The 25,738-nt window shown below is 23.9% G+C and overlaps 6 protein-coding genes across 6 annotated transcripts; 2 read left to right on the top strand and 4 right to left on the bottom strand. All coding sequences in view use genetic code 6, as the record gives it.

Annotated features, from left to right (window-relative positions):
* Positions 1–369: 369 nt before the first annotated feature.
* Positions 370–5,339, bottom strand: TTHERM_00052189 (hypothetical protein; the record flags this gene model as incomplete). Its single annotated transcript, XM_001471279.2, has 12 exons — positions 5,229–5,339; positions 4,921–5,051; positions 4,770–4,852; positions 4,593–4,665; positions 4,327–4,480; positions 4,100–4,261; positions 3,189–3,990; positions 2,607–3,131; positions 2,421–2,545; positions 2,312–2,360; positions 1,967–2,251; positions 370–1,607 (listed from the first exon to the last, which is right to left on the bottom strand). The coding sequence occupies exons 1-12, from the start codon at positions 5,253–5,255 to the stop codon at positions 370–372; spliced, it is 3,654 nt and encodes a 1,217-aa protein (XP_001471329.2). The 5' UTR covers positions 5,256–5,339.
* Positions 5,340–5,982: 643 nt separating this feature from the next.
* On the bottom strand, positions 5,983–10,116 carry TTHERM_00052180 (hypothetical protein; the record flags this gene model as incomplete). The annotated part of the gene is made up of 11 exons (XM_001014914.3): positions 9,902–10,116; positions 9,664–9,772; positions 9,347–9,530; positions 9,198–9,282; positions 8,977–9,136; positions 7,941–8,925; positions 7,502–7,891; positions 7,304–7,443; positions 7,186–7,231; positions 6,906–7,136; positions 5,983–6,749 (listed from the first exon to the last, which is right to left on the bottom strand). The coding sequence occupies exons 1-11, from the start codon at positions 10,012–10,014 to the stop codon at positions 5,983–5,985; spliced, it is 3,210 nt and encodes a 1,069-aa protein (XP_001014914.3). The 5' UTR covers positions 10,015–10,116.
* A 1,609-nt stretch (positions 10,117–11,725) lies between these two features.
* On the bottom strand, positions 11,726–12,691 carry TTHERM_00052170 (metallo-beta-lactamase superfamily protein; the record flags this gene model as incomplete). Its single annotated transcript, XM_001014913.1, has 1 exon — positions 11,726–12,691. One exon carries the CDS (start codon positions 12,689–12,691, stop codon positions 11,726–11,728), a length of 966 nt encoding a protein of 321 aa, XP_001014913.1.
* A 2,168-nt stretch (positions 12,692–14,859) lies between these two features.
* Positions 14,860–18,140, top strand: TTHERM_00052160 (tetrin B; the record flags this gene model as incomplete). Its single annotated transcript, XM_001014912.2, has 5 exons — positions 14,860–15,118; positions 15,435–16,090; positions 16,748–17,107; positions 17,170–17,574; positions 17,625–18,140. The coding sequence occupies 5 exons, from the start codon at positions 14,860–14,862 to the stop codon at positions 18,138–18,140; spliced, it is 2,196 nt and encodes a 731-aa protein (XP_001014912.2).
* Positions 18,141–19,882: 1,742 nt separating this feature from the next.
* TTHERM_00052150 (kinase domain protein) lies at positions 19,883–21,568 on the top strand (the record flags this gene model as incomplete). Its single annotated transcript, XM_001014911.2, has 1 exon — positions 19,883–21,568. The coding sequence occupies one exon, from the start codon at positions 19,883–19,885 to the stop codon at positions 21,566–21,568; it is 1,686 nt and encodes a 561-aa protein (XP_001014911.2).
* Positions 21,569–22,304: 736 nt separating this feature from the next.
* TTHERM_00052140 (hypothetical protein) lies at positions 22,305–25,557 on the bottom strand (the record flags this gene model as incomplete). Its single annotated transcript, XM_001014910.2, has 5 exons — positions 22,305–23,273; positions 23,335–24,226; positions 24,294–24,763; positions 24,825–25,035; positions 25,199–25,557. 5 exons carry the CDS (start codon positions 25,555–25,557, stop codon positions 22,305–22,307), a joined length of 2,901 nt encoding a protein of 966 aa, XP_001014910.2.
* Between the last annotated feature and the right edge of the window lie 181 nt (positions 25,558–25,738).

Genomic DNA, 25,738 nt, shown 5'->3' with positions numbered 1-25,738 from the left:
TATTTATTTTTTGAAAAATTTGAAGGTATTGTGTTCATTTTTATCAATTATTTATTTATTTATTTATTTATTTATTTTGAAGTAAATAAAATACTTAGTTATTTTGAGTTGAATTTTTTTTAAAAATATTATACTTTCATTAATTTGATAATATGGATAGAATACAATCAGAATGTTTAGGGATAAGAAGATTTAAAAGTATAAATATTTGCTGATTTATTTAAACTAAATTATTTATTCTCATTTACATTTATAGAATAATTAAGTAAAGAAAGATATGAAGATTTGGGAAATATAATCATATAACTAATTTATGAAAAAAATTTTTTAAATAGGTTTTTAAAATTTTTGGATTGTTTCTCATCTTTTTCAATAGTTTTATGGTGCTATGGGATGATTAGATCTGCCTATCATACCTGAAGGCTGATGTTATTAATAGGCATTAGGTCCTATGTTAGGATCAAATGAAGGTGAGGGCTATATATTTTATTAAGGATTGTTTATTTATGGCTAGATTCCTCCTCCTGATATAGGTGGTTATTAATGAGGAATATTTTGAATTTAATGTGTATGTATTCCCCCACTTGGAGGCATTGGCATTTATTATTACTATTGTATTCCGCCACTCATATATTAATTATATTATGGGTTTTGTATGTGTGGCTATATATTAGGGTGATTTGAATTACTATTTTATGTGATTAAAGAAGGTTATTAAACTTATTAGTGAGGTAGATTTAAATTATTATTATGATTTTATATTTGTTAGTCTTATTTTTATAGGTGAGGAGGAAGAATAGGGACTTGCTAGTGCATTTAAGGGACATGTGGTTAAACTATTGCTCCTGGTTAAGGAGCTTATTAATGGGCTGAGCGAGGAGGGACTATTAAATTTGGATTAGAATTTTATTATGAAGGAATTTGATTCATAGAGCCAGACTAAGAACTTTATCTAATTCTATGATTTTATACTGGGGGTACTAAAGTTTGGTTTTGAGGATGCAAAGGTTGCTATGAGTTTTACCTAGGGATTTGTTGGTTTACTGGAGGGTTTAAAGTGTGATTAGGTTATAAGTGTTGTTATTATTGGTAAAGCTAATTTTTTTATATTGGGCGATTTTAGGAGGGATTTATTTAAGGTATGGGGTTCATTCCAGCATTATTTACCATTTATTATGGCAGATATGGACGAGGTTATGACTGTTGTTACTGTAATGTTAAATTTTCATATGGATTACCTGATTGATTGCGCTGATTAGATTGGTTAGGAGACCTTGCATATGGAATTTAATTTTAAGCATAAGCTCTTTAAAAATTTCTAACAGTACCACTAAGCTTTTAATTTTGCTGATGCTATAAATTAAAATGTTATGGTAAGGGTATCTACATTTGTGGAAAATACTTATCTTTCACCACATTATCCAGTTCTGGAATTTTTTTCAAATCAGATTCATCAATGTTAATAAGCTTTTAAATTTCATGTCTATAATATTAAGTATCATCTGTATACATCATTTATGTTCTTTCATGGATACTTTCTAGAGTATCTTAGAGGAAGAGTTCTATCAGTTATAGAACCCATGTTTCGAATTAGTTTTCTTTAAGAACTAAATTTAAACAAAAAATATTTTCAATTCACTTATTAAATCATTTAAATATTTATTTATTTTTTTTGTTTATTAAAATTTGAAAAATGTAAAATTAAATAGGTAATAAAAATTTAAATTGATTAAACAAAATGATTTTATTTAATTTTCTTTAATAAAATAATTAATATTCTAAAATCCTCATTAATTAGCATCCCTTTAATCCATTAATATAAATTAATTATTTATAAAATATTTGTGATTTTTGCATTTTAGATAATCAAATAAATCATGGGAATTCGAACTAAATCTTGGTTAATAATTTATTCAAATTAAGGTTTTAAACTAAGAGAGAGAAAATAGTAAAACTAATTAATTACCTTTAAAATATTGTATAATATGGCTTTCTGTTGGTGGTTCGAGAGAATCTTTTACTATTATGTTATTGAATTAAATGTCGAAAGGTATTTCAGGATCTACTTTAATTTCAATTTAAAATTCTTTCTGCTGCTTGATCATTTTAATTAAAGATGAGATGCACAAGCTAAATTCATAAGATTTATTTTAATTTTAAACTAAATTTCTTTAAAAAGACATAAATTTAAATGATGTTTTTAGCAAGGAATTTTGTATAACACTGCTAATCATGATAGAATGGAGGAGATCTTTTTTAACATTAAAAATAGATTAATCTTTTTAACCTATTGAACGATTTAAAAATTTACTTAGAAGCTACTACTTGGAGTGATAATTGAAATCTTAGAGAATTTATAGCTATAATTAATAGAAAAACAACCAATCAATATAACGTTCTGAAATTAGCAATTAAATTACCAAATATGCATTATCTTCCATGGAAAGTTAATGCTGAATTTTATGGTGAGTTATGTAAATATGAAATTGAATTTTGCCACTTTTTATGATAGGAACTAAAAGCAAGTATTCAACAGGTTTTGCCTCTATATTAATTAGTTAAAATAATTAGGTTATTTATTTATTAATTGAAATTCTTTTTATTACTTATTAATGATATTATTACTCTCTCAATGTAATCGTTTTCCAAAGATCTAAGGCAAATAATAAAAGGTACTCTACATTTTTTTTTGTTCAAAAGTTGATTTATTTCAAGCAAAAATGTTTTTAAGATGGTTTTTGATTATTCTTCTTTTAAGTTTTGTATATTTTAATAAGGTATATGATGATGATTTTGAGAAGTCTTTGATATCTAGTTTTAAGAAAAGTCATGCTACAATTTTGTAAAAAATAATAGCTATCTTTTATATTAAGGTAAAGGGGAGAAATTTTCTGGAGATCCCCATTCAGTGTCTAAAGTTTTGTATGTAGGATAATCGTTGTCTTTGTTGTTTGCAAAAAATAAATACATGAATTAAGTAGCTTAATATTCCTACATTTTTTTAAGGCAAGATTTTGGATTAAAGACTACATGAGAAGATAAACTGTATAAATGATATTTTTATTGTATTGCTTTTTTAGCATCGATTTCTTACTCTAAGGAACTCTCTGCCACATATTAATAGCTTTATTCTAAAAAAATATTAAAAAATAAAATAATTTTATATAAATAGATATTTATTTATTTACCTTCTAAACTCAAAGAGGAGCTTTAATTTTAATTTTCTCCATTTGTAACTGAAAATATTGCATTTTCGTTTATTTTTTATGGATCATAGTTTTCCAGTTTTAAAAAGGGAGTGAATTTAGCCTTTAAATATTATTGCTTAACTAACAAATCTTCAGACTGTATGTTATTTGATTAAGGCGCATTAAAAGATGTGTAGCCATTTTTAATGCTTTCAAACTCTGTAAAATTCAAATCGCTCCATACATCAATGATGTCTACAGGAGACCTGAAAAAATGTAATGGGTATTTTAGTTTAGCATTTTATGAAAGTTCTATAGTTTTTTAAAGATGCTGTTGCTACTCAGTTAGATGGAGAGGATTAAATGAACTCATAATTTACTCGTAATCAAGTAGTCTTTTATAATCTCTTTCTATATCTTGTATCTATTCTTTTCTCCTTATAAATTAATAGCTCGAAAAAGATATTTTCCTTTCATTTCCATAAACAAAATTTTTATTGAAAAATTCCTTCTATAATCTATTTAATTTTTCTTGTAATGCCTGATAGCTATTACTTTTATGATCTCTTTCAATTCTTTCAATAAATTAACTGTAGTGCTGAGTGTTGTAAATAACGTACTCATAATGGATAGTGATATATTATTAATTGCTTTAATTTCTAAGTTTTACTAAATTCTATTGAAATTCCATTAAGCATTATACCTTTATACTTAATCTTCTAATTAACTAATTATTTTCTTCAAGCTAACCTAAGAATACATCTAAAATTCCTTTTTTGCCTAAAAGTATTTATTGCTTAAACTATTTTATTAAAAAAATCAGTCAGTATTTTCCTAACAACCCTCAAAAACATAAGAAATATAATTCTTTCAGAATATAAAATATGCATTTTAAATAGATAGATAGATACCTTTTCTTCTAATTGTTAAAGTATTTATGCAGAAAACTAAGCCCTGATTAGGTAATCTAAATAGCATAGGTAATAATTTTCAAAATTGCTTTTATAATTACTGTAAATAAGTGGCTCTATTTCAGTAAGGCAAATATGTGTCACATCACTAATAAGCTATTACTTTATTTAATAAAAAATACGAGATAGATGTTTTATACTATACTTAAATCAAGAGAAAAATATACATAATTGAACTAAATTTGGGCTAAATATCCCCTCTTCTTAAGCTAAATCCCATTTTAAATTAATGTCATTAAAATAATCTTGCCATTATCATAAAATTTTAATCCAATTCTGATTTTATATATATCGGAGGAGAACACTATTTACTAGTCTTTTCTTTTAGTTATAATTAAAAAGCATGATCTTTTAGACAGTTAATTTTATTAAATTTAATGTATTCTTTAGCTGTAAAATAGCAATATCAATATCCATTTAAATTATAAATTACATTTGCACTTTTGTATAGTCAGGCAATTTCAAAGAAAGTAGTTTTTTTCTTAATAAATGTTCTTAGTTGTTTTCTATATCATAAAATAATATTATTCAAAAATCTAAGCTTTTGCTTAATTAAAGGAATTAATATGTTAATTTGCTAATCAGCTTAATAATTGTAAAAAGAGTTTACTATGTGGCTACTCATACTCTTGACCTGTTGTAAAAGGGTAATCCCTTCTCCCTATGCAAAGATTTGCTACCTCTAAATTTAAACTATTTAAGAATTTACATAAAAAAGTTTTAGCTTATCCTTAAGTGTCTAACATTTATTTTAATATTACATTGGCGATGCTTATTATTAGCCTTTGGCTGACTCATCTTGGTAATTTTACTGCTACTGAACATTTAATGGGTTCCTCTAAGGATTGCTAAACAAAAGTGATTGACTAAAATAGGAAAGTAAATCGCTATTCTATTTTTAGAAAATTTATTAGCTTTTTAGAATAAAATTATTTTCCAATATTATGCTATTTATTTGATTTTGGATGCACAAAATGAAAAATAATAATTTTTTTATTTGATATGAACTTAGTGTATGTCTGCATATGAAATAAAGTGAGCAAAAGCTTATTGATAAAGTATTATTTACATTTCTCAAATCTCCTCTATATTGCATAGTCCTCCTTTACTAAAAAACGCTATTATAAATACTCACCTAAACTTTAATTCTAAAAATGCTCCTAATTTATATTGTGTATTTATTATTATTGAGCAATTATCCTAAAAAATTTCTATCTAAATTCTTTACTTTGAATTTAATTGATTACTTTTTTAAGTATATATGTTTATAGGTATATCTTACCAATTTCCTTTTTAAAAAGAAAGAAAATAAGAAAAGAAGACAAATCTTATTTTAACATCAAATAAAAATAAAAAGCGAGCGGCATTTTTGAATCCTTTATACCAATTTATAATGTTTTTAATAAAATGTATGAAAATCCATTTTTAAAAAAGATACATTATTACCAAATACAATTAAATATCAATAATATCTCTCCTTATTTTTAAAATACTAAAATGCTTATTCTTCAAGATCAATTTTAATATGTAAGCAATATATAAGCAAAGAAACAAGTATACTCTTTAATATAAATAAACAAATGCTGAAATAAGAAAAAAAAAATAGAAAATTAGATGATCTAATAAATAAATAATTGATTTGATGCAATTTGGTATTTATTTAAAAAATAAATTATTAACAGATAGATAGATATAAAATTAAATAAGTAATTTTATTATTTATTTAATTAAAATAGTTATATAAATCTTTTCACATTTTAAAAAATTATTAATTGCTATCTTTCAAAATTCATATTTTATTTCTCATATTTTCCGCATTCATTTCAATTAGGTCTGTTACTATTTGGTTGGTAATTTTAATATTATTACTAGTTATACGAAGAGTTCTAAGCTCCATTCATGTGAGCATAATTATTTGCACCAGATTACTAGCCAACACCTTATTAGTTAGGATTTTATTGCTATTATGCTTAATTATTGTAATTATTATTTCCATACTATTATTAATTTTAGTAATACTGTTAAGGATTTCTTTAGGTAGATTATCCTGTTTGCTAACCATAACTATTATTCATAGCTCCATTTTATTAAACTTATGTCCCAGGTTATGACTATTAGGGTTATTATTATTGATTAAAATTAGAATTCTAAGCATATGGGCGTTATTGATTTCCAGATTATTAATGATTTCCTTAACCCACTACTTACTGATTTGCTGGTAAACCCTAAGAGTTATTTTATTACTATATAGAATTATTTTAGAATTGGTTTTAATTTGGCCTTTATTGATTATAATGATTTAAACCATTCTATTAACCGTTAATTCCTTGTTATATACCTTAATTACTTCCTGTGTGTTGCTAATTAGGGTGATGTACAATAGTTTCAGGTCTAGTTTTCAAATTGTGTTGAGTAAACCATTCATCATTTGAAATTTTCAATTTGAGGAATTCTTTTATAATCCTTGTTCTATCATCACTCAAGTAATTATACCTGGAATATATATCTTTCAATGATTTTTAGATATTTAAATCTAAATTAAAAGTGAATTGTTTGTAGAAGCTAGATAAACTTTAGTTTCTCGGTATTTCTGCAATTTGTTTTTAAAAAAAAAATAAATATTTTAAAAAACCAATTTAATTTTTTTATAAATTAAAAATATGAAAGTAAATATTAATTGAAATAAATGATTAAATAAATTAAAAAATAAATAATCAAGAATGCAGCAAATATTATATTTATTTACCCTCTGTTTTGCATTAGTTTCTCAATTCACCAAAGTTATATTCCAAATTTATATGAAAGTTTTTTTATATGTAAATTTTAATTGGCTTATCTGAATTTAACTCATCTTTTAATCTACACTCAATAGTAATTTAACTGTAGTCGCTGTTTTATTCCTAACTTATTGCTCTAAATTAGGAGTGCAAAATATTTTTTTAAACAGCTTGTGCTATATAAACAGTGTTTACAAAATCTTTTAATTAAAATAAAACTTAAATAAAAATATTTTTGGAATAAAATACTCTAAATAATATGCTCTTTTCTTTGCAAATCCTATATCAATTCATCCTTTTTATTTAATAGTAAAGATAAATAAATATGTTTTTTATTTTACTTTATTTTATAAAAATTAATCATTACTAATTCTTGCTCCTTTTATGAATCTAATTCAATAATATCTTCGTTTAAACTATTATAAATTATGTAGTGCTGCTTATCTGTCAGATATGGTATTATTATTTAGTATATCTCCTTATCGTCTTTACTGTCTAGGTCATCACCTTTACAATACATAAATAGTTAAAACATTTATTTAGCATAATAATTAACCAAAATTACAGGTTATCCTAACACAAATCAAGACCTAGTAGATTATGTTTTTTATTAGAGGATGATTTTAAAGCTAAAATACAGCTTGGGTTAAATACTTGCTTTATATTTTGTTTATACTAATTTATTTAATGTCCTCATCATATAACTATCTTTTTTGTCTAATTAGTAAAACCATGTTGCTAGCTTACTATTCATCATAAACTTCTAAATGCATTGAATTTTCATCATGCAGACTCTAGCTTAGCTTATAGTTTGAAATAAAAAATTGCTAAAGCATGATTACTCTGTACTACTAGAGTATAATTTCTAAATCTATTTTATCTCCTATCACAACTCTTAAATAACTCACGTTATCAGAGTTTGAAGGATTATCTACATTTTCTGGTTAAATTATTACTATTATTTATTGATTGATTTATAAAAGAAAAACAAAATTAAAATTTACATTCTTTGGGTTTATGAATTAAAAATAAAGAATCCACCTAAATTTAATTTTAGTCCTCCAAATTTATGAAAGGCCTCAGTAGAGTAGAGTCAATTTAGCTGAGGGTAATATTAGATTTAATGTAAATAGTATCGAACGGTGTTAAAGAGAAACTTTATTTAGGAAGCAAATCATTTTTGATAGCTTCTTAAATAATTAAATTCTTATAGTTAATTTTTTCCTTAATTAATTGGCTTGGTTTATAATATTGTATTTTTTCAATAATTTCCTTTTGCTCTTAATGAGATTTAGCTCTAATTTAACGATAAAAATTAATTTTCTCTTAGGAAAGTATAAATTAATAGTAGGTATTAGTGTCGTAAGAAATGTGTTCTATGAAAATTGATGTTTATGTGATATTATTTTCTGCTTTGTTTTTGATCAAATTCTCCTATTTTAAGACAGTTTAAAGCATCGCAGTTTAAGGCTTGAAACGAATCTATACGTAGTTGAATTTCAATTCATCTTTAATGTCAGATTTTTTTTGAAGATAAACAACCTCTGGCCCAAATTTTTTTTGTAAGTTTTCTTTGTCCTATTTCTATAAAATCTCCAAAACTTAATCTGAGAATAAGGTTTTAATTTTCTAATCTATAAAGCAAAATACATAAGAAACCATCATCTCATATTTATTGCAAAGTATCTAGTAGTTGTATTCTTCTTCAATATTACTATCTTCAGCTAAAGCATCATTTCCTTTATATTCGGATTTCACATTCATAGGTTACGAATAATGTTCTAATTTTACATTTTAAGATTATGCCTCTTATTTAACATTGAAGTGCTCTGTTTTAATAAGGTCTTCCTACACCTCCTTCTTAGCTTCAAACAATTACTAGCGCTTCTTTCTTTCTTTAGTCTAAGCAATTATTTCTTTTTTTAATTGAATTATAGATTTGTTAACCTGATCCAAAGCAGTTTAAATATCCTTTTTACTTTTTTCATCCTTAAAAAAAGAGAAGAAATCAATATTTTTTTTGTCAAACATAAAATTTACTTTTAGGAAGTTTTACAAATATGATAAACCATTATCAGATATCTAAATATCCTTTGTTCTAGGGATTTTCCAATTGAAAGTATCAGTTTCTTAGTCATAAATTAAATCATAGTTTATTTAGTATATATCTGTTTTCACAATACATCTATCATCTTTAAGCCTGCATTTAATTAAATACATTAAAATGTTTACGTTTTCAGATTGCAAAAACAAAAAACTACTTTATTTTATCTACTTTTGGAGGTTTTTTCATGCTTAAAAGCTTTTTTCTCATTAAATGTTTTTTCTCCTATTGTTTAGTTTTGTCTTTTTAAATGTTATAAATAAAAATAATTAAGATATCTTTTAAGCCTAAAAGAATTAAAATTACAGTCCATCCCTAAATTATACCCATCCAATAACTCCATTTTAACTTAACCATTTCTTCCATACATTAAATTAACACTTTCCATATTTACCCAAGGACTATTAATGAATTCGTGATGCAGTTTATTTAAATTTTCACCACAATTCCAAATTTCATTTTGATGTTCTTAAATCTATCTCTCAATATCCTTTTAAAATAAAATAAAAAAGCTAGTTTAAATGCTCTATCTGCATTATAAACATGCAAACAATATATTTTATTTTATTTCGCTCATAGTACTTTTATTTAAATCAATTAAAATAAACTATCGAATAGTATACTATCATTTTCTTCTCTTCAGGCTAATCGTATTGCAAATATTAAACAATATTTGTTAATCTATCGAAAAGCTGATCGAATTCATTAAATTTTAGCATAACGGAATCACATCTTTTTTCATAAAAATACCACTAATGAGTTTATCATATTAATACAATTATATTTTGTTAAATGTAGCATTTTTAATTATCTATTTAGTCTCTTTTTGAACTTAAAATAATTTAAATAATAGATTAATACAAATCTTTTGCTTAAGTATTGTCGTGAACATTTTGCTAAGTTGGGAGTTCATTTTGAGTATGTGCAATGATTTTAGAACAAACTTTATAAAGTGAGTACTCAATTTTATCCATTCGCTTAAACTAACGTAAGTAAAATTAAGTCTAAAACTATGAATTAATAAAATATTGTTTAAATAAATAAAAACTTTTTCTTCTAGAAATTAATATATTAAAGAATTGATAATAATTTATTTTAGGAATATATATAAAATAGAGAGACAAAAAACTAATTAATTAATTAATTAATTAATAATCAAAAAGAATGTAAATCTAATATCGAAATTGCTAAGATATTTTTAATGCTTTTATTTATTTTATCATTTGCAATTACCAAAAAACAAATAATCTTAATTTTTATTAACAATTTAATTTTATATATTATACACTGACACTTCTGACTTTAACCTAATTTAACCATTTTATAAAAAGATTTTAAAAGATTATAAAGATTTTGATAGAAATGTAAATCAAATTTTTAAATTCAACCGCGATTTACCTTAATCTAATAAATTCAAATATTGTAAAAATGAAAAATTTATAACTTAAAATAATAAATTATATTTGAATATAAAATTTTAAGAAATTACTTGGATGATTTAATTTTTATTATTCTGATATATTTAAAAAAAAGATGAATCACTTTTTTTAAGTTAATTTAATATTTAACATTTTAAATAACTTTAAAAGGTATTGCTTTTAACTAAGTATATTCTTATAATTAATACAAAAATAATAATATATAATGTCCGAACGAATTGCAAGCATTATTTAAAGTTATTTTTTTACAAATAGATTTATAAATATTTATTAGGATGATATTTTTCATAATTTATGAAGCTCTATGCTTAAAGGGATTATTATTATATATATCAAAAATAGAATATTTACTGCATAGCATATTAAGTAACCTTTCTCATAATAAAACGCAATCATTTAAATAAATAGAAATAATTTTTATTCTCTTGTATAAGTTTTTTCCTACATGTATTAAATAGTTAAAATGCGACTATTGTAAAATAATTATGATAACGATTTCATATTTAAAACAAAGTTTCATTTAAAATTTGTGAATTTCAATTTTCAACTAAATATTGTTTACTAGAGTTATCTATTTTTATTGTTTCACTATTAGGGCATTATATTTAATTAAAAAGCAGTACCTATAATCGTATCTCATGAGAATTCTTTAAATTCTTATATACTTAAATTTTAATTAGAAATATTTTAGAATTTTGACTAAATAAAGCTATAAAAAATTACTTTCTATCTACATAATATGTTAATTTATGCAGAGATTATGCCTACCAACCACAGATATAAAATGAAATCTTATTATTTTTTTAATTTCATAAATAATTTTTATATTTATTTAACTTTTATATTTGAAAAACACCATTTATTTTTTATTGGTTTATTAAATTTTTGAAGACAATTTTCTTTTAATTGATTTATGATAATAAATAATTATTATTTATTTGTTAAACAAAATGATAATTGATCAAATCATGCATTGAATTTTTGATAAGAATGATAATTTTTTATCAATAATAATATCTGTTTTAGTAATAATGATAAATCATTTTCTATTTTTTAATATAAATTTAAATGATAATTATTTCTATCCTTATCTTTTATCTAAGTATTATTTTTTTTAAATATTTGTTAGTTTAGTAAAAATGATTATAACAAACAAATACATAATAAAATATTTCTAAAATTATTACTAGTTTAATTTTTAACATAAATTAATTGACTTTATTTTTAATTGATAATTTAATTTCCTTCATAAATTCATATTTTAGGGAATATCAATAATGTTAGAATTTTTCATCGCTCTTAGGGTTTCCATTATTTAAGTAGGATCTCTTTAGAATATTTCTTAAAGGTTTTGAGTACGGCATCTCATAAAAACATTTGTTTGGAGCTCTTTCTAAAGAGTAGATGGAATAGTCTAAATACCGCTAGATGTCATTTACAATACTTCCTGATACCATTATTTAAGTACTTCATTATTTTATTCTACTTATGAAGACCATTCTAGATTTGATTTTGTGTATTCGTGTCCACAAAAGATCTTTATATTTTTATTTTGTATTGAGGATATTTTATCCATATTTGATAACATTTATGCTGCATTGCCTTCAAAGAATCTTCCACAACCACCAATGAAAAGTGTATCGCCAGTAAAAAGACATTCATCTACAGAATATAAATTATAACCTGTAACTTCTTATCTTTCAAAATTTACAGACTCCTCAGTTGAAATAGTTTTATTATGTGGTTTAAAATGATAAAGAACATGGCCTGTTGTATGACAAGGAACATATAAGAAATCTATTTAAAATTCTCCTTCAATACTTGTTTCGTTTTTGGTTTCTTTATCGTTTGGATTATCAAAAACAGAATGAGTTAAAGTAGGAATATGGCTTCCATCTAATTTTGATGCTATTACTCTGTAGTCTTCCATGAGTCTAGCATTTTGTTTCAACTAATCTAATAATTATTATGGATTTCCTATATGATCCCAATGCTTGTGAGTATAAAGTATACGAGAAACTTATAAATCAGGAAAGACGTCTAAAAATTATAATATTTTTTAAGAGTCAGCAGGATCAACAAGATAACAAGGTATTTTGGATTTAACTCCAGTTTGTTTCTCAGCATATTGCTTAGCTGAAAAAAGAGCATATGAATAATTATCATTGAAGAGAGGTATAGAAATTACTTTAAAAAGCTAATTCTAAATCATTTTTGAATATTAAATCAAATTTTTTATAGAAACTATATTTGAAAAGATTATTATAAAGTTATTATTTTCAAGTTTTTATTTAGAAAAGTTAATTATTAAAAGATATTTTATAATTCTAGATATATTCTTTACAAATTTTCAATTGTAATCTTTCTAAAAAAGTTGTCAGAAAATTTAAAGAATAAATCAAGAATATTTCCAAAATTAAATATGTTTTCATTTCAACTTATTTATACTAATTAGATTAGAATATTAAAAATTCATCTTTATAATTATAGCATTAATTTTTTCTAAAAATAATTTGAAAATTTAACATTTTATTGATTTTATTTTATTGAATTTTTTAATATTTTAATTAAACATTTTAAGCTTAAAACCTAAAATATATTAATTCAAAATCAATAATAAAATCTAAAATAGAAAAATTGAAAATAAAAGATCAAATCAATATAAATAAGTAGGCATTTCACATTTTTTATGGTCGACTTTTGGTAAAATATTTAGCTTTTTACAAAATCAGCATAGATTTTTTTTTTAAGATATAAAAATAAAATGTTTTCAATATTATTAATTTGCTAATTTTTTAAATAAAAATCATTTTAATTTTTATAAATTCTTTGTTATTTATTTCATATTTTATTTTTTTTGGCTTTCTCCTTCTATTAATTTAATTCACATTTTTTACTTCTGCTTACAAAATTAAAATTAAATCAAGCTCTATTGAAGAAAATATTATTTTTTATTTGGTCAAAAGTTATCTTAGTAAATAAATCAGTAATTTTCTTAATAAATAAATTAATAATAAGATTATAAAAGTGGATGTCAAAACAAAATATTTAATCAAATGAGTGGCTTTTAAACTTAAAGATAATTATATTTAACTAAATAATTAAATAATTATTTCCCCACTGACTGCTGCTTTTATCAGCCTAAATTTTTTATTAAGGAAAAAAAAGATATAAATATTGAATAAAAGTATAAATTCATCTCTCACGCTTAAATGATCTATAAAATTGCTACTTAGAATTAAATAGATTTTTATTTTTTTATTTGAAATAAAATGAGTAAATAATTTACATTTTTTTATTGGTTAACATATTTTTTAAATAAAGATAATTTTATAATATATGATCATACAAATTCAAAGAGTAAGTAAGCACAATGATTTCAAACGGAATGATTGGTTTTAAAAATATTCTTTTTGGTGTAAATAAATTTTCTCTAAATTATTGAACAGAAAAATTTTAGCCATAAAATCATAATTATAATTGTTAACCCTTAATTTTTTAATTTTGAGCATTCAATTTATACGATAGAGTTGGTTAAAAATCTTTTGGCAACTATTTTTGTTTATTTAGTATTTAACAAATAACAATGGTTCTCTCTTTAAAATTCCTTTATTTGTAAGCTAAAAAAGGGCAGTACTAGCATCTAATCCTATAAGATAAAATATTAAATAATATTAAACTATGAGGGTTCAATATTGAAAATTATATATCAATAAAAAATAATTGAGGACCTTAGCTTTTATTTTATTTGAATTTGATAAAAAATTTTGCACTGAAATGTGCATGCAAAATAAAGGGGTAATATTATGAATTGACATTAAATGAAAAAAGAGGATAGTATAGTTGAAAATAAGTAAATATTATAAAGAATTGTCTGTCTGCATTGCTAATAAAAAGAAAAATAGTGGTGAAGAAAGTGGAGAGTAAAAAAATATAAAATATGCATCTTAAATAAATAAAAAAACAATTTGATTTTAAGAGAGTGTGGTTTTCAGTGATGAAATAAATTTTATTTAGCTGTGAATTTATTAAGTGCCTTTATTTTAATAATAAGATAATAATTATATATGTATGAGTGTGTGAGTGTGTGTGTGAATGCTTTTTGATGACAACTCTTTAATTGAAAAAAAACTAAAAATATTTAGATAAAGAAAAGAATAATAAATAATTAAATCATAACCAATTTCTCCTACTATTAATCGTTGATTGATTAATATAAAAACTTAACCATCAAAACAATTTGATTTAATCTTTATTCACCTTTGATTAAAAAATAATAATACTGCTTAAAGAGGATTATAAATCAAAAAAAACAAAAACATTAATCATTAAAACAAACTATTAATTTTCAAAGAAAAAAAGAAATAAGAAGATTATTAAATGAGCACCACTGATTATAAATCTTACTCTCCTTCTAAGACATTCTCTTAAAGATACACTACTAAGACTCCTCCCAAGTATGCTGAGCACAGAGATGCAACTTACAACACCACATTGAGTCCTTATTAAACTCCTAATAGAGATACTTATTCTAGAGCTGGAGATGAAACTGATATCAGCGAAAACCTTAGTGCTTCAAAGATCAGACTTGACAACTAAGTTAGAGACATTAAAACACTTCTTGACACAAAATACAATCGTAAGTTTATTCAAATACTTTTACCTATCACTTCACTTTGGAATACTTTTACTTAAAGTTATATTATTGCATATGGCAATTTAGCATAATCTTATTGGATATAATCAGTCAAAGCAATCTCATATTTTTTGTATTGAAGATTTTCTTTATTTAAATGAAAATATTACGCTCAAGGCAAACTATTAAATTCTTTAATAAGAGTAAACTATCCATAAGCAATTAGCTTTATCGATGCTAATATGTGCAATAAAATATTTCAATTAAGTTTAGCATTATATAAAACTGATTGATTAAATTATTTTATTAAAAAATAAAGCTGAAATTGATTCATGGAGAAGCAAATGGTAAGAATGTGAAGTTAGAAGAAACTTCTTGGAAACCGAAAACCAAAGATTAATCAGAGAAATTGAGTTCTGGAAGAGCAAGAGCAGTACTGCTGACATTGAAAAGGCTTAGTAATTAATTCAGTCAGAACAATTAAAAAACAGCTAATTAGAAACCATTCGTTAGACAGCTGACAATAGGAGCTACAGTCTCTTAATGGAAGCTGATAGATTACGTAGCCTTCTTGCTACTAAGATTGAAGAATGCAATGAAATCAAGGCTAACTACAGCAAGTTAGAATTATTCTATGCTGAAAATGCCGACAAGGATGAAGTTGCAAGAGACTATGAACAACGTATCCAACGTCTTAAGAATGAATACTCAGATAGATTGAGAGAAGTTGACGACTTAAAGCAATAAAGAAACTAACTCGAGTTAGAAAGTTACGAATTAGAAAAGGTTCAAAGAGAGCAAGAAAGTCTCAAGAACCTCCTCGAATCAAAGAGAGAAGAAAACACCAGATTGAGAAGAGAAAAGACTGAATTAGAAGTTGAAAATTACAAGTCAAAGAAGGCCGAAAACGCCCTCCTTGAAAAGGAAGCCCTCCTCAAGAGCTAAATTGAAGAACTTGAAAACGAACACGTTAATGTAAGAAATTTTATTTTAAGATTATTTAGTAAAAGATATTCGAATAAGGAAGTTTAGAAGCCATGTTTTTTTAGTTATAGTTAGTAAATTTCATATAGATCTATCAAACAAATTATTAATTAGCTTTTTTAGTTAACTTCGCGCAAGCATACAAACGAAGGGAAAAAAACATTACAATAGAAATATAATGAATAAGTCCATGCTATCAAAACAATCTTTTTCCTTAATTTTTCTCAAAATTAAATGATATTTTAATTTTTGATTATTTCCCACCCAAGCAAGATTAACCATAAAAGCTAACACTCTTATGAATGGTTTATAATAATTAATTCATTTGCAATAAAATTAATTAATTTATAGTCAAAAAATTAAATTTTATTCTGCTGCTTCTCGTCCAATCAAAAATATTTATTTGGCTTCAAAGATATTTTATCCAGCCCCCAAATCTATCTTTTACTTAATGCTGTTTTATTTTGAATTTCACTACAAATTAATTAATTAAAAAATCAATCAATCAATCAATATTCGTTAAGAATAAAAATCAATTCAAAATTTGAGATTAATCAAAATCTTTCTCTTTAACTGCAAAATTTATATCAAATAATTCTAAATGAATATTAAACCTTGTAACTCACCATTATTTTATTTATTAATTAGGCTGAAGAACTTAGAAAATCTAACTTCTTGCAAAAGAGTATGGTTCACTCTAATGTTCATGATGAATTAAGAAAATCCTTCCACGCTGAAAAAACCTAATTAGAAGACGAAGTTGAAGAACATCAAAAACTTGCTGGATAGAAGATTAATGAACATGATGAACTTAGAAGATCTTACCACGACCTCACTACAGAACTCGCAAAGGCTGAAGATGATGACAAGATGGCTGAAGCTGAACTCCAAATTTGGAAGGAAAAGGCTGCTGAAGCTGAAAAATTGAAGGAAGCTGAAATTGCTCGTGCTAATCGTTTAAAAGAAGCCTCCATTTAATTAACTATTTCTGAAAATCTTAAAGAAAAAGTAAAATAATTAATTTAAGTTAGCTATTGATCATATATTAATTTTATTTTAAATTTATTTAGAAACAATTAGAAGAGAGAATGGATACCTTAAACAAAGTCCTCACTTACAAGGAATAAGATTTGAGCAAGGTCTAATAAGAAGCTCTCCTCACTGAAGTTGAAAAGAGACAATTAGAAGAAGAAAGAGCTAAATTACAATTCTAAATTGATGAACTTATCAAAAAGCAAGACGAAAATGATAAGAGATTCTAAATTTAATTGAAATCAAGAGACAATATCCACTCTTACTCAGTAGAAAAGGCTAGAAAGGAACACGAAAATGAAAAAAGAAGAATTAGCAACTAAATTTAAGCCCTCAGAAACGTCATTGATACTAAGAGAGACGAAGCTGAAAGAGCCAGACGTGAAGCTAATGATTTCTGTTTAAGACTTGTCAATTGTGAAAACAAAGCAAAACAAGCTGAAGTAATTTTGATTATTTTTTAACTTTTAAACTAACTAACCTTTAACATTAGGCTGAATAATTATACTGGAAGAACTAAACTGACAGAGTTGTTAGACAAAAGAGCATCGAATATCAAGTTGAAAAGGAGTTAACTAACTCATAATTAAGAGACCTTGAAAGAAGTTAATCAATTGAAAAAATATAAAAACTCAGAGAAAGTGACTCCATTCGCAATATCATTGACTATAAAGATAGAGAAGCTCAAGAATTGAGATTAAACTAATCAAGAGCAATTAGCGACCTTGCCCGTGAAAGATATGAAAAGATTAGAAACTAAACAGAAGCTGAAATCAACAGATCTCGTGCCCTCGAAGCAGAGAGAGCTAAATATATTGATTTAACTATAAAAGATCAAGTTCATCGTGATAACGTTGATTCATTGAGAAGATCTGGTCATTTCTAAAGCAGTGTCTTAAAATCTGAGGCTAATATTTTAACTGACTAATTAATTAGAAAAGATATAGAAGCTAGAGACTGGAGAGATAACTACACTCGTCTTGCCACTTCTCCTTACAGAAAATATTGAAAAACTTGACTGTTGATCTCAAACAAAAACTCTTTTCTAACTAAAATAATAATATATAAATTTCTATCACCTATCCATAAAATGTAAAGAAAAGAAAAATAATAAAATTACTTGCTATAAATTATATATCACACAAAATAAAAAAGAATAAAATATCTACAGAATAATTTGTAAATCAATCAATAAGCAAGCTTATGTAGTTGACTAACTGACTGACTATTGAGGAATTGAGTAAGAAAGACTGATCGATCGATCAATTCAAATAAATAATAAATATATTAATAAGATTTAATTTCAAATTTATTCTTTAGTTCATCTTCAAATCTATCTAGCTCATATCCACAATTTTTCTTTATAGCAAGCAAATAAGAAACCTATATAAATAATACAAATATATTAAGACTTTATAAATATCAAAACCATTCTTATCACTAATATAATGAAGAGAGCAAAAAATGTTTATACTATCAAACTAAATAATAATGAACGAAGCAGCTCCATCTCACTATCAATCTATCTACATAATTTACTTAGTTTAACATTATCAAAATGAAGCCACAGTAGATAAAATTATTTTAATTATTATGCTTACTGAAAAACTTCATTTTTTAAACTTTATTATTTTTTGTACCTTCATTTTTATCTTTGTATTATTATTGTATCCATTTTTCCTAATCTTTTTCTAGCATTTATTAAAAATGTCTGCTTAGAATGATTTTATAATCATTAAACCATATTGTAAAAATGATGACATAAATATTTATTCTTAAAAATCAACTTTTAAACTTAAATTATTAGCTTTGAATTATTAATAAAAACTCACAAAAAAAAACTAAATTGTAATTTTATTTATAAAAATAAAAAAGTATTTTTAAAAATTTTATTTTAAGAAAATAAAAAGGAATAATGTGTAAATGAGCATAGAAAATATTTATCCCATTTGTAATACAAAAATTTTGAGTTTAATCTAATAATAATAATTTAAATGATATTTGAATTATCAAACAAATTAATTTTTAAATTAAAATAATTTTTAATTTATTGTTGATATATAAAAAAATGTATTTAATATTAATTTGTTAATATATTTCTTTTGTTCGTTCAATAATTTATTAAAAAAAGTCATTCTAGAATTAAATTAATCAAAAGCATTTTCAAAAAAAAAAAAAAATTTTTTTTTGTTATTATATTTTATTAAAGAAGAGAAAATAATATTCATTATACAAATGGAATTTTTTTCAAATTCATTTGATTAAACTATGTTTTTAAACAAATTATTTTAAAAATTATGTTAATATTTTATATTCCAGTTAAAGCATAAATAAATTAAACTAATATGAGCTTTATTTGAATTATTTCAAGTCTATTAGAGTTTTATTATCCAAAGGATCATAAAAATGATCAATTTAATATTTGATTGATATATCTCTTCTGTTGAACCTAAAAATTAATTCAAAAAACTAATAAATTGATTAAATTATTTTATTTACTTTTAGGTTTTTATTGTTTAAAATTGAAAAGTTATTAAGGATAAATATTTTTGATCTAGAGATAGTTAATAAATACTAACTTTTGTTACAGATTAATGGTCTATAATCTTTATAAGAAATGTAGTTTTATATAAATCTAAGGTAAGTGATTGTTTAATGTGTATAATATAATTAAAAATTTTGAAAAAAAAAAGTTAAAATATTTCTATAAGATTAATAATAAGCACAATTTTTGATTAAATAGTAGATATTATGGAAGAGCAAAAGTCCTAAAGTAGCTATCAACAAATATTAAGCAATGACCCTAAGCTAATTTAGGAGATATGTATTTCATAAAGATTAGAGAGTAAATAAATAGAGATTATGCTTAAAAAACTATATGAACTTTCTAATCTCAAAAGCTTTATTGTTAATTTATAAAATAGTTCTACTTGTAAGTCTATAACTCAATAAATTATATTAGAAATATAGAAATGCCCATCTTTAAGCTCTATAAATCTAAACTTTTCATAAAACCAGTAAATAAATGAGTTATTACCTTTACTAAATATGAATGTTTTTAGAAAACTAGAATCCCTCTCATTATATTTATAATAGACTTCTCTTTAAGATGAATAAATACAGCTACTAGCAAAGTCAATAACATAAGTAACATCTCTGATGTAATTGGTGATAAATCTATCGGAAAATTAAATAGGAGAAAATGGTGCCAATGAAATAAGTAGATGCATATAAAATTTATTAAGTCTATAGACTTTATCATTAGATTTAGAGAACAGTAATTTAGGATTATTTGCTCAATAAATAGGAACTAGCTTATCAAAATGTACTTCTATCACATCTCTTAATTTAAACTTATCCTAGAATAAGATAGGAAACATAGTAGCATCAGGTATAGGATCTGGTTTATCTTCTTGTATAAATCTCTAAAAGTTATGCTTAATACTAAACAATAATTAAATAGGAGATAAAGGACTGTCTTCTATTAGTGATGGTATTAGTAAGTGCTAGAGTATAACTTAATTGGCAATAGAGTTAGCTAATAATTTGATTGAACATACAGCGTCAGTTGATCTAGGATAAAGTATTTCTAATTGCTTGCTGTTAAATTAGTTATGTCTTAAGCTTTCTGCAAACTGCATTGGGCATTATGGTACTGAAGTAATCTGCTAAAAAATTTCATTATGTAGAAATTTAAAAGAATTAGATCTGGATTTATCTCAAAATCAAGTGAAAGACAAAGGAGCTATAGCTGTTGGTTAATACATTCCATAATGTAATCTCAACAAAATTAAAATAAATTTAAATTTAAATAGAATAACCTGCTTAGGAGCATAAAAATTAGTGTAGTTTTTGGGAAATTGTTAAAATTTAAATGAAATAGAAATATAGCTTGCTAATAATTTAATAAAAGATAGAGGTGCTACTGACATATGGTAAGGATTATCTAAATGCTCTAATACCACCAGCTTAAGAATAAATCTAGAAAAAAATCAAATAGATGATTAAGGGTTGGTAGCAATAGGAAATATACTCTCTTTATGTAACAAATTAGTTTCTTTAAGAATAAATTTAAGTATGAATAAGATAAGAAATAAATTAGTAATAGGACTGGGTTAAGAACTTTCGAAATTTGTTGATCTTTAGGATTTAAATTTAGATTTATCAAGAAATTAAATAAAAGATTAAGGAGCATCTGAAATTGGAATAGGATTATCGAAATGTGTTAATCTAAAAACCCTCATTCTTGATTTAAAAGAAAACTAAATAGGTGAGTTAGGTGGTAACGAACTAGGATAAGGACTTTCATAATGCCTAAATTTAAAGTAACTTACTTTGACTCTTTGGGAAGTAAAAAATGCAGAATAAAGTGTTTAGGCCTTAAAGTTGAAGTTTAAATAATCAAAAAGTTTGGATATCTGTAAATTAATAGAATGATCCATAGCTTAAATATTAACAATTTTATCTTGTTACTAATTGTAATTCACCTATATATATATATAAATATGTATTTTATTCTAACTATAATTTTTAAAAATAAAAAAAAACAAACTTTAGGATAAATAATAGATTATTTTTCATTAGTTAGAAGTATTTATTTAAAATCAATTAAAAGCATCAATTTTTAATAATTTAATATTTAGATTTTGATGAATGTTATTTTATATCATACCTTAGTTTCTCATATATTAAGGACATATTCAGATAAAAACTTTTGATCAAATTTAGTCCTATAAAGGGCCACAGAATACCCCTCCAAAATGACGAGAGTATCTCCAATTAATGAGGAGTTAGAGTATATTAAAAATTACTTATGTTTAATTATCGAAATAAACATCTTAATTTCTAATAATAACTACTTCTAATTAAAAAAAAATATTTTTTTTTCAAAAAAAAGACTCATTTGTAAATTAGATAATTTTCTTAACTAACAAATTAATATTTAAAATAATCCAAGAGTTAAATATTTTTAAAATCAAGCAAACATTTTTTTTAAAAATTAATAAAACTTAAATAATAATAATATGTTTGAAATTTATGTAAATTTTAAGTAGTTTTGTATAAAATTTAAAAATACATCATTAATTCATTATAAATAAGATAAATAGAATAAACAATAGGATTGTTTATTATTTTTTCATTAAAATATTTTCCTTTTATTTAAAAACTATGCTCATCTATACATTAATTATAGTTCAAGTTTAAATCCTTCCATATCCGACTAGTGGCAAGATAAGGCATATAGAGCAGTTGCTACTTTTTTAACATTCGCCAAGTTATTAGTTTTGGCTACTTTTAATAATTCTTCTGCAATATATTTTTTTTCATCTTCAGTTTATTCAGGTAGATCAAGATTTTAATAAATAACTAGGGCAGAGACTTGATCATTATTGTTTTTTAGGATAGATTATATAAGGATCAAAGCGAGATTATTAATTTGAACTCTTTAAAGTAAGTTAATAGCTTTAACTATGTTAGCTAAGATTTATGTGTAGTCTATGGTATGATTTTTTTGTACCAATTAACTTAAAAATTTAAGTATTTCTCTAGTCATGTTGAAGTTTTCAACATGAGTTAAGGTGTGGAAAATAAATTAAAGTGTTTGCTCAAAGTTTGTTTGCAAAAGAATTTATTCAAAATGTAATTGCATATTTTTGCATAGCTCGAAATAGTATTTCATTAAGTCTGGATCTTAGTTCTTTGCATCTGATATTAGAGTATTGTAGATTAAAACATTCAAGCCACCATAGTTAGTTACTAACCAATTGTGCAATACTTAGCTTTAAGAAGAGAGCTCTTCAATTAATTTATTGAGTAATTTGAGAGAGGCATAATATTTAACTGGATTCTATTAGAAAATTTCTAAAGAAATATTTAAAAAGTTTACAAATTAATCTGGAAGATCTTTTCCACAAGACTTGATAATGAAGACATATAAAGTGATAAAACGCTCATAGAAAGCTTTGAAGCGAATAGTTGAGAATTACTTGAACATACTGTCAATAATATGCAAATTTTAGGCTGCAAATTAACTAACTAGCTTTTACGAAGTCTTTCTGTATTTTATTTCAAGAAGATCAAATCCCTAAAAGATGCTTTTCATAATATCGAGCAATCTTTCTAAATCCTACCTGTTAAGTGTCTTTGATTTATGTAAATTAATTTTCTTAAATTAAAAAGTTATGAAAAAAAAAAAAAATTACCTAAGCAATGACTTTGGTGTTTTCTTGTTCTAAATAAATTTGAAAGATTTAAAGGAAACTAAATATTGCATTCTTTTTTTATTCTTCGTTATTGAGTTTAACAGTAAATACTAAAACAGCCTAGATTAGAGATTCAAGAGTTGGGAATGAAATCAGGTTTTAGTTTTAAAAGGCCTTTGTAAAGAATTCTCCTAGTAACTGAAGAGATTCAAAGTGAGAATGAGATTCAGATAATTCTATAATTGATCTTAAAGACTCCGCAGCCTGTGAGCTTAGTTTTGGGTTATTAAATTAAGTAAGGATAAACTATATAGTAGGGTGAAAGAGACTAGGGTTATTCTTAAATTGATGACTAGCATCGTAAATGTATTGTAAAGCAGTTTAGACAGTTATGTCAGAAATAGGCAATTAAGTGATAATAAATGTTATAATTTTATCAATATTAGTATTGTTTTTATGCTAAGACTCAAGCTCAGTAAAATTAATGGATGCATAAATTGCTACTTCTGTTGTTAAACAATACTATTCGAAGCGAGTTTACTCATTAGCAATACTCACATAAGATTAAGGATCAAGTAATGAAAAAATATATTCATAAACTTATTAAATACCATTCTCTTATAGCAAATCTCTGAGAGCTTTAAAAATATTGTAGAATGCATCTTAGCAAGACTCTCTGTATTCATGTAGTGTCATTTTCTTTTCTTCAAGATTTAGATCATCGTCGCTTTCATCTGCATTTGGATTGTAATGAGTTTCTTCTCCTGTTTCAGTATCAATTATTATGACAGGTTTTTCAGCCTTTGTTATTTTATCTATTTTTTTCTTCTTGCATTTTTCAATCAGTATTTTTAAAGATTGCGAGAAAAATTCTATATAATGAGGCTAAATGCTGATTTAAATTAAAAAGTAGACATTAAAAAAGTTGAACAAATAAATTATTTATTTATTATAGTTACTTCTAAAGGCTGTATTATTTGATATTATTTAGCCAATCTTCTATGTATGTAATAGCATTAGCTGATATCTTAGGCTCGTTGCTGTTAAGAAAAGAGAAATACATATTAAAAAGACCTTGGCACATTTCAGTGCTATTTAGCAGTATAATAGGGAACTATTGCATGAGATTAATTAATAAATCGCATGTATAAATAGATTGAGGTAATTCATTGATCAATCTGATTATATTTTGAATATTTAAATATTCTGATTCAGGAATGCTTTCATTGCTGCCAGACAATTAATTACGAGCTAATAGATCTGTATTTTCAGAATTTTTAAGCATTTTTATTAAAATATCACAAACAAGTTATGTATATCTCTATCCGTTTTTTATTACATTTGAAACTAGTGTATTATTTTAAAGCATCTTCATTTCAAATCCAGCCCAGCTTTCAAGGCACTCCAAACTTTTTTTTACTATATCAATCTATATATTTTTAAAATATAAATTTTATAAATAATCATGCATTCAAATAGAGTGTTTTTACATCATCAAGAGTCAGCAGTGAATTGAAAATTTCAATAACGGAATTTGATTTTTAAATGAGGATTTTCTTGATATTAGAAACAACATTATTTCCTAGTATCATATCATCCTTATTTTCTACTAAACTCTGCATAACTTGCAATCCAATCCAAAGCTATTTTTTTCCTTTCTACATAAATGGAATCAAATCTTCTACTAATGTTTGCCAGTTGCTATTTTTTGATATAAAAAATTATCAATCAAATAGAGCTTCCAAATACTATTTTTAATAGTCTACACAAATTCATTTTTATTTCATTAACTGATTCAATATCTTGATATAAAACAAGGCTTTTTAGATTTAAATAAAAAATTTATTTCTAAATAAATAAATACCCGAATCCTAGACCAACAAGAGCCAATGCAGATAAAGCAGAGCATAAACGTTAAAGTGTAGGGACGCTAAAATCTTCTCTATTCTCAACTTAGTTAAAAAGAAATGCTCTTAATTCTAATTATGCTTCGTTGCTTAGTTAAAGAAAGTTTTGTTTTGTTTTCATCAAAATAATTTAAGCAGCAATAAACTAAATTTGCTAATCTTTAGTGTCCAATAATTCTTTGCATACTCTCCAAGCTTCATTTGATTTCTAAAAGTTCATGATAAATAAATTTGCTTTCTACTTGACTACTTAGTCAGGATGAGTACACAAGTTGTTATACTCATAAATAAATTTTTCCTTAGTAAATGCTTCCATTTTAATTTATTTGCTTTTATGCTTGCTTGCTTAGTTATATTTGTCTACTATCAAATCCTCTGTTTGTTTTCCTCTAAATTTAATAATTTTAATTTTTTATAACAAAATAAATGGATATTTTCTTTTTATAAAGGTACACACATTTTATTCATCTTTGTATCCTATAAATTAGTAATAAAAT

The sequence above is a fragment of the Tetrahymena thermophila genome (genome assembly GCF_000189635.1).
Source record: "Tetrahymena thermophila SB210 genomic scaffold scf_8254659, whole genome shotgun sequence".
Classification (NCBI taxonomy): Eukaryota; Ciliophora; class Oligohymenophorea; order Hymenostomatida; family Tetrahymenidae; genus Tetrahymena; species Tetrahymena thermophila.
The sequence above is the reverse complement of the archived record's forward strand: the minus strand, read 5'-3'. Positions and strand labels throughout refer to the sequence as shown.